Raw genomic sequence first — 9,314 nt, 5'->3', positions numbered from 1 at the left:
ACATGGATAGGACTTGGAATTACTTATATAGTCACATTATCATTGAAGAATAAAATTGTGTAAGCTGTAGTGATTTACCAGTACTTAGGGTGTTTGTTCTTTTTGGTCTTTAGGCATCCCCTGAAAGCATGCTATCTCCATCACATGGCTCAAATCCCATGGAAGATCCTTTAGAGGCAGAAACTCAGCACAAATTTGAAATGTCAGGTAAATAATAAGGCTAGGAAATCTGTATTCTGTAACTAACTTGGAATCATTTGCTTTGGCTTCTGAGGGATTGTGGGTTGTGGGCAAGTAGAGGAGATAGAATAGGTCAGCATGCAAAGGAGAGCTGCAGGGGATTATTGTCCATAGGAAGGGGAAATCTAAGGTGGAAAACTTCAGGTAGTCTTTCTCTCCTCTGCAGACTCATTGAAAGAAGAATCAGGGACTATTTTTGGAAGCCAGATAAAGGTATTTCAGACTTTTCTTTATTCCTCTTGGTGTGTGACTAGATTTCCCTATAGCACTACCTTTTTAACGAATTTCAGTAAACTCCCATCCTTATTCTCTGAGATGAGACTGGTTTAGGAGTTGCATGGGGAAGAGCTGCAGTGGACAGTTAGGTGTAGTGGGAATATTATGGCAACATGTGCTTCCCATCTGAAAATTTGTGAATATCATACAGACCTTTCTTTGCATATAATGCACAAAGAAGCTTTGATATATTCAAAGAGATATATCAAATGAATAGGGATACTAGAGACAGGGAGAACATATAAGAAATTAGATTATTAGTTATACTATTCAGAGGAAATCATCCTAAGCTTTCTTTTTAGAATTACTAAAGTAGTAGTAACAAATAGATTCAAAGCGATGTGAGCTTGCTCCATCAGATAAGACACAAAATAAAAGCTATTTTTGATAACTTTGTACCCAGGGTCAGAGTTCCTCTCAAGAGCAAGGGGAAAGAAGGAACGCCTCTTAGCTTAGTCTTAAGTAAGTAGCTTTTTTTGTTTCTTCCTTTTAAAAAGATCCTGGCTTTGTCCAGGTTCTAAATTACTTGATCACTCAGTGTCTGTAAGTGGATGGTAGGATAAGCGGTAGAGGGCTCAGTCAGGAAACAATGTGAGGTCATTTTCTAGAACTGATCTAACCCAAAAGGCAGATTATGTTTAATGACGCTTTGCATAATGACTTTGCTTGCATTTGCTAACTGGAGCACACTGTGTCTAAGGATGCCCCAGGTGAGGATGAGGAGGAAGATGGAGTCAGTGAAGCAGCCAGTCTAGAGGAGCCTAAGGAAGAAGATCAAGGAGAAGGCTATTTGTCAGAAATGGATAACGAACCCCCTGTGAGCGAGAGTGATGATGGCTTTAGTATACACAATGCTACTCTGCAGTCCCACACACTGGCAGACTCCATCCCCAGCAGCCCTGCTTCTTCTCAGTTGTGAGTATCTAAGATTCTTCCTTTGAGGTCAAGGCAGTGAAGGTGAGAAGTAGGAGAGGATCTTTTCTTTAATCTTACTTTTTCATCTTCCCTTTCTTGGCCTGGAACAAATACAGGCATACCTCGGAGATACTGCGGTTTTGGTTCCAGACCACCACAATAAACTGAGTATCACAATAAAGCGAGTCATAATCTTTTTGCTGGTGGAGGGTTTTGCCTTCAATTTGTAAAAAATGTAACATCTGTGAAGCTCAGTAAAGCAAAGCGCAATAAAATAAGGTATGCCTGTAGTTGACAAGAAATAATTAGGACTTTTTTTTTTTAAAAACTTATGTCTAGTGGAACTTCTGTATTATTTTTATTTTAGCTCTGTCTGTAGTGAGGATCAGGAAGCTATTCAAGCACAAAAAATCTGGAAGAAAGCCATCATGCTTGTATGGAGAGCCGCAGCTAATCATAGGTGAGTAGGGACTTTACCAGTTAGTAAGAACATTTTCTCCTCATTGTTGGTGACTAGAAAAAAATTTGAGTAGGCTTATTTGGGGCTGGAAGCATTGGCTCTTAACAACTTTCAGCCACTTTGGTCAAGTTCTCTCACCTCTGCTTCTGGAGGATAAGCCAGTAATTGCATCTTATTCTCTTTGGACAGATATGCCAATGTATTTCTGCAGCCTGTTACAGATGACATAGCACCTGGCTACCACAGCATTGTGCAGAGGTAAGCCATAATCAGTTCAGCATGCCAACTTCCCTGGATTGTAAGTTGTCCAGTCTTAGTGGATTTTTGCTTTGGACAGTAAGTTTAAAGCAAATGTTTTTGATGTGAGTAAAGATGACCAACTGCTAATTATTATTATTTCAGCAGCTGGGTCACTAATGATAGTCTAAAAGAATTAACCCCTTTTATTTCCTTTCTCAATACTTGTTATACAGGCTGACTTTGGTTTTTGGGTTCAGTGCATGTTTCAGGGTGAGGGTTTAGTGTTCAAGTCCTGGCAGCTGGAATTAGCAGGATGTGTGAGAAGATCTATATGGTAATAATATATTCAGGGATCTAGTTGAGTCCTCTTCCCCTCTCCTAGATTTACCTGTTGTTCTTTTTCAGGCCAATGGATTTGTCAACTATTAAGAAAAACATTGAAAATGGACTGATCCGCAGCACAGCTGAATTTCAGCGTGACATTATGTTGATGTTCCAGAATGCTGTAATGTATAATAGCTCGGATCATGATGTCTATCACATGGCAGTAGAGATGCAGCGAGATGTTTTGGAGCAGATCCAGGTACTTTGAGGATCCTCAGTTTTTTAGCATGGATGAAATGATAATACTCAAGGGAATGATTCACATTGATGTCAGGAAAGGGGTGGCTTTTACTTGGAATAGCCATCAGGCAGAAACACAGGAACATGAAATTTTATTCTTGTTGGATTCATGTTAGGTTTTTAAAAAATACATATTTTTATTTTCAGAGTGGAAAGGAGAGGGAGAGATAGATAGATAGATAGATAGATAGATACATCAGTGATGAGAGAGAATCATTGATCAGCTGCCTCCTGCACGCCCCACACTGGGGATCGAGTCCACAACCTTAGGCATATGCCCTGAACAGGAATCAAACCGTGACCTAGTTCATAGGTTGATGTTCAACCACTGAGCCCTGTCTGCCGTGCTCATGTTAGTTTTTTCATGTTGGTTTGGTAAATGAGTTGTGAGAGAATAGTCTTATCTTTCTTAGGCAAATTTCCTGAAATTTTAAAATAAAATTCTTATAAAATGATGAGTGTATATTTTGTATTACATTAAGTATAAGTATAGTAGACAGTCAATAAATAGTTCATTCTTTTTCATCACAGATAACTTATTTCTAACCTATAATTGCATTGCCAGGCACCGTTTGGAATATTGAACTTGAAGGGATGTGGTCTATCTCTGCAGAGTCTGCCAAATTACTTAAATTACTTGGTGATCTTTGGTTCATCTAGTTTTATTCTTAGAGAATAGAAATTTTGATCCTATGTTATAGCAAAAAAAAAAAAAGTTAGAGCCATTTGGCATTTTTAGATTCTTGAAAATGTACAACAAAAATTAAAAGTGATCTAAATTTCTAGAAGTATTTGAATGCTGATTGCAAAAGGGTACTATATGAAGTTCTATTTACAAAGCCTAAGGTGTCTTTAATTCTTCCCTACTGGATCTGGTCTCTAGGGCCAACTGTGTTTCTTCTCCCTACAGCAATTCCTGGCCACACAGTTGATTATGCAGACATCTGAGTCTGGGATCAGTGCTAAAAGTCTTCGAGGAAGAGATTCTACCCGCAAACAGGATGCTTCAGAGAAGGTGAGGAGACCAAGAAAGAGCCTTTTTGCCATTGTTCCAGTGCTAGAAGTCTGAAGCATCAAAAGAACTTTGTTACGGCTTGGTATTGTTGGGCTTCTATATTCCAATGGTGTACGTACTAGGTGTACCAGTTAATAATGCGGATTTTTTTCCATAGATGGAGTTACACATATGTTGATATTTATGCTGTTTTGTTGTATTGGCAGCAAGCTTCAAAACTTCATATGTCAAATTTGCCGAAGGTGTTAACATCGTTGATATTTTTACACTTAAAAATGTTGAATTTCGTGCCAAAAAAAGAGCATTTGTGGAAGTTTTAATTCATTACTTTATTTTGAAGAAAAGTGCTCCTGAAAGTTATCGTATACTTCAGGAAGCTTATGGTGAACATGCTCCATCTCAAGATACTTGTGAACACTGGTTTAAACGCTTTAAAAGGGATGATTTTGATGTGAAAGACAAAGAACGTCCAGGTCAACCGAAAAAGTTTGAAGACTAACAATTACAAGCTTTATTGGATGAAGATGCATGTCAAACTCAAAAACAACTTGCACACAGATTAAACGTTGCTTAGCAAACAATTGCCAATCGTTTACAAGCAATGGGAAAGATTTTAAAGGAAGGAAAATGGGTGCCACATCAATTGAACGAAAGACAAATGGAAAACGGAAAAGTCATCCGTAAAATGTTGCTTCAGCGGCATGAAAGAAAGCCTTTTTTGCATCGAATTGTGACTGGCGATGAAAAGTGGATTTATTTTGAGAATCCCAAGTGCACAAAATCATGGGTTGATCCAGGTCAACCAACAACATCGACTGCAAGTCCAAATCACTTCGGAAAGACGACAATGCTCTGTGTTGGGTGGGATCAGGAAGGTGTGGTGTATTATGAGCTTTTAAAACCAGGTGAAACCGTTAATACTGATCGCTACCAACAACAAATAATCAATTTGAACCACGCTTTGATCGTGAAACGACCAGAATGTGCCAGAAGACACGGCAAAGTAATTTTGCTTCATGATAACGCACCATCACACACTTCAAAACCAGTTAAAGACACCAAAACCAGTTAAAGACACGTTAAAAGATCTTGCCTGGGAAGTATTAACCCACCCGCCGTCTTCACCAGACTTTGCTCCTTCACATTACCACTTGTTCCGATCAATGGCACATGCACTTTCTGAGCAGCACTTCAAAACGTACGAAGAAGTGGAAAATTGGGTCTCTGAATGGTTTGCCTCAAAACAAAAGTTTTATTGGGACAGTATCCACAAATTACCTGAAAGATGGGGGAAATGTGTAGCTAGTGATGGACATTACTTTGAATAAAGCACTTTTAAAAAATATATCTTTATTGATTTCAGAGAGGAAGGGAGAGGGGGAGAGAGAGGAATATCAATGATAAGAGAGAATCATTGATGGGCTGCCCCCTACACGTCCCCCACTGGGGATCAAACCTGCAAACTGGGCATGTGCCCTTGGCCAGAATCGAACCCAGGACCCTTCAGTCCACAGGCCCATGCTCTATCCACTGAGCCAAACCAGCAAGGGCTGAATAAAGCACTTTTGATGTTTCTCTTGAAATTACCGTGTTTTCTTTGATTACAAAATCCGCATTATTAACCGGTACACCTAGTACAGATTTTAGAATGTTGGTCATTTGCTTCCATCCAAACAGAAGTAACCTTCTGTGACTGGAAGGCTGGCCCAGTCACCTGGGAGAAATTGTGAGCTGAGTGAGCAAATTACTAATTCTTCTAAGAGTGCTCGCAAGATGGAGTAAATGACTTGGCTTGTAACAAGTTCCAGAGGCATAATGGCCAGATTGCTTTTGGATCTCTTTCCTCTTGTTCTTGAGTTTTTAAGTTTTGTCTGTGTGTGTGTGGTGCTTGTGTCTCTGTCCTGAGGTTTGGGGTGCTTATGGCTGAGAGTTTCTGTGGAACCTGATCAGTGTTTGTTTGTCCTCTAACAGGACAGTGTCCCCATGGGCTCTCCTGCCTTCCTTCTCTCTCTCTTTGTAAGTATTGAATGGCTGCAAGGGGTGGTGTTGCCACAAAGATTCTCTGCTCCCGCTGGGGGTGGGTGGCAGAGGGAAAGCCAACATGCAGACTGTAGCAATGTGTTGAACTTCCGTTTATTCAGGTCATTGAATAAGAATCTGTCTCTTCTGCATTCCTGTCTTTCTGCATGTGTGTGTGTGTGGGCTGGGTAGGGACTTTTTATGAGTTCACTGGGCTGGAATGAGGTATTGGTAAGGATCTAAGATGTACCGCTCCTCATTTCCTGACTCCACCTTTTGCCAATTCTTTTCTTACAAATAGAAAATTATTCAGAGCAGCAGCTGCTAGCTGGCTTTTGAAAAGTGTTCCTCATACTAGATACTCAACACACAGTTTTTATATTTTCCCCTAATATTAAGTTGCAAGAGTGATGTCTGATACATAAACATTCAGTAAAATATAAGATAAAGATCTCGGTAACAATGACCACTGCAGAGAATAGTGGCTGGTGCAAATAGTGATAAGCTTAGGAAAGCTAGCCTAAAGACTTTTATTCCTTTCTCCATGAATTGGAGACCCTCTGACTGTTACTCATTTTGGGGCGCTGAGACATGATATAATGGAAAGGGCATTAGGCTAGATAGAAAAACCACATGATCTTAAATTGACTGGATTATTTCTTGGAGCCTTGTTTTCCTCATCTGTCTGCTGGAGCTAATATAATGATGTACCTGTCCAGCCTACCTCACAGGGATGTTGTGAGGATAAAATGAGATAAGAGGTATGGAACTGGCTTGAAAAAAATTAAAGTGTTATACAAATACAAGATGGTATTTTTATTTTTACTGTTGCTTCATAGGCAACTTGTGTTGGTGAGCTCTAAATATTGAGTCCTTTAATGTTAGAAATGTTAAAATGGCCTGGCCAAGCAAAAGTGTTCGTTCATCTTGCCTACAGGCCTCAGCCTGTACCACAGACAGAACACTATAATCTCCGTTCTTTTTTATTGGCCTGCAACAGTGACTGGATCCCCAAGCAATTGGCTGGCTGTTACAAGGCTGGTTAATAGGATCTTTTATCTATGGAAGACAGCAATGTATTGCACAAGAGGAAGGATCTGGGCTGCAGGGAGAGAGCAGCAGATGGAAAGAAGCCTTCTGATTGTCCTGATCTCATGGAAAACAACTGTCAGGAGGTGCTAGGGAACTAGTGCCAGGGTCAGTCTGCAGGAAAGGCCTTTCTTTAGGGACCAACAAACAGCTGGACAGGTATGTTAGCTAAGAATCTCACTATCCACTGCCCTTTCTGACTCTCCCACCTTTTACTCTTTCTGTTCCTTTGCACATAATTTGGGGGCTGCGGAGGGATGACAAATAGTCATTTTGTGGGCCCCAGATGAACTCCAGCAACCTCTGGTGGGCAGGAGCAAGATACTCTATACTATACATTCTCTTACGAACTACTACCAGGTGATTTTTACCACACACTATGGGAAGACCTATATCCCCCTCATTTCCTGGATTTTTCTGCTGATTCCCCTCTCCCCTAAGAAATCAAATCCCCAGCATTCTTGTTCTCATTTTTTAACCAACTCATTCATGCTCCCTTTCTTTGTCTGCCTGTCATTTAGGATGGTGGCACCAGGGGTCGCCGCTGTGCCATTGAAGCAGATATGAAGATGAAAAAGTGAAGTCTCAGAGTACCCTCATTGAGCTGAACCCGAAAAAAGAAATAAACAAGTTAAAGTGTGGGCTTGTGGGCCCAGTTCCAGAATTGGGAGTTAACAGAAGAGGAGGCTCCTGGGCCATGTGACATGATCTGGGAAAATCTCAGAGAGTTGGAGTAGCATAATTGCCTGTTTTAGGGCAAAAATCATGGGCTGTGTTAATGTCCTAATGTGTAACTAACAGATTGTAGCTAATTTGTACCGTCTTGTGAAGTGTACAGACTTTAAAAAAAAAATCTGTGAAGTGTTTGTGTTCACAATAAACTCTGAAAGAAAACTCGTCTGGTGTGTTCTGTGTGTGTGTATGAAACCTGTGATTTCTTCTGCATGATAACTGTTCTGTCATTTGTTAGAGAGGGAAAGTGGTCTTATAAAATGAATTATTCTGTTACAACTCAGAGAAGGTAAATAACCAAGATTTAACTTGTAATTAACGTTTTAAAGCAGCGGTCGCCAATCGCACCTCACGGACCACCAGTGGTCTGGAGACCACCAGTTGGTGACCACTGCTCCAGAGGTTTCTTAAATCAGCGGTCGCCAACCTTTTGGACCTCGCGGACCATTGGTTGGCGACCGCTGTTTTAAAGTGTTGCGTTGTGCAGTAAGGACTCTTATTCAGCTTTTCTTGAATATTTGGAAAAACTTAAAGGGTTTAAAAGTTTTGTTCATGTCATTGCCCTAGATTTGAGCATGGATATATTGGTAGTGCTGACCTTTATTTCATTTATTTATACATAATACTATGCAGATAGTATTTCTAGGATAGTATATTACTGTTTCCTTATCAATTTCTATGTGTGGAGCTCTTAGGTGTTTTAGGATTCATAACATTGCTATTTGAAGGCTAAACTGAGTTTGAGTTATCAAATTTATTTATCACTTGAGTTTATTCTAACTTCTCTTACTACATAAGAATTAACTCCATGGAAACTAGTCATGAGCCTTTTATTATAAAGAGATGGAGATTAATAGGGTATTGCCTGGTACTTTGAGCCTTCTTGAGAAAGATGGGTTTAAGAAAGATGATTAGGCCCTAGCCAGTTTGGCTCAGTGGATAGAGCATCAGCCCAAGGACTGAAAAGTCCCAGGTTCATTCCAGTCAAGGGCATGTACCTTGGTTGCAGGCTTGATCCCTTGCCCCAGTCAAAGCTTGTGCTGGAGGCAACCAATTGATGTGTTTCTCTCACTTCCATGTTTCTCTCTGTCCCCCTCCCTTCCACTCTTTCTAAAAATCAATGGAGGATTAGCAAAAAAAGAAATAGCTAATGTCTAATGAGTATATTTTTTTTTTTTTTACTAATTTCAAAGAGGAAGGGAAGGAGAAACATCAATGAGAGAATCATTGATCGGCTGCCTCCTGTACGCCCCACACTGGGGATCAAGCCTACAGCCTAGGCATGTGCCCTGACTGGGAATCAAACCATGATCTTCTGGTTCATAGGTTGCCGCTCAACCACTGAGCCATGCTGGTCAGGCCAGATCTTTTTGGTTTAAATACTTTTTAAAGTTTGTTAGGATGCTAACAAGCTAAAACAATACAGTCTTTATGAAGTGATGGAAAGGAGTTTAATGAGCCCAGGAAAATAACTGCAGTATACCCCCAAAGCAGTGCACAAATAGGCATGTAAATAAGCAGTGAAGCCTTAAAAGTTGGAAAAGTATGGACAAGGAGAACCATTAAAGGGACAAAGATTTTGGGTTGGTAGAGAAAGTGATGAATGAGTTTAGCAATCCTGGTTAAAGGTGTAGTATCTATGGTGGGGGCAATAGGGAGACGTAATTAGAACAGGGATCATCTAAGGAATAATGAAGTACAAAT

The 9,314-nt window shown here is 40.2% G+C and overlaps 1 protein-coding gene across 12 annotated transcripts in view; it reads left to right on the top strand.

Annotated features, from left to right (window-relative positions):
- The window catches only part of LOC102256357 (bromodomain-containing protein 8), a 25,853-nt gene extending 18,078 nt beyond the window's left edge, over positions 1-7,775 (top strand). For 5 of the 12 annotated variants that reach the window (XM_014529096.1, XM_014529090.1, XM_005881012.2 and 2 more), the window contains 9 exons: positions 114-207; positions 407-453; positions 1,217-1,431; positions 1,799-1,891; positions 2,081-2,149; positions 2,537-2,714; positions 3,666-3,770; positions 5,742-5,786; positions 7,400-7,775. In XM_014529096.1, the coding sequence (XP_014384582.1) occupies positions 114-207; positions 407-453; positions 1,217-1,431; positions 1,799-1,891; positions 2,081-2,149; positions 2,537-2,714; positions 3,666-3,770; positions 5,742-5,786; positions 7,400-7,459 (906 nt within the window). In that variant the 3' untranslated portion in view covers positions 7,460-7,775. Of the gene's footprint in view, positions 1-113; positions 208-406; positions 454-1,216; positions 1,432-1,798; positions 1,892-2,080; positions 2,150-2,536; positions 2,715-3,638; positions 3,771-5,741; positions 5,787-7,399 lie in introns of all 12 variants that reach the window. The other 7 variants (XM_014529095.1, XM_014529094.1, XM_014529089.1 and 4 more) reach the window with 3 other exon arrangements.
- Positions 7,776-9,314: the final 1,539 nt, after the last annotated feature.

The sequence above is a fragment of the Myotis brandtii genome, unplaced genomic scaffold, assembly GCF_000412655.1.
Source record: "Myotis brandtii unplaced genomic scaffold, ASM41265v1 scaffold668, whole genome shotgun sequence".
NCBI lineage: Eukaryota > Metazoa > Chordata > Mammalia > Chiroptera > Vespertilionidae > Myotis > Myotis brandtii.
This window is presented reverse-complemented; position numbering and strand designations above follow the sequence as displayed.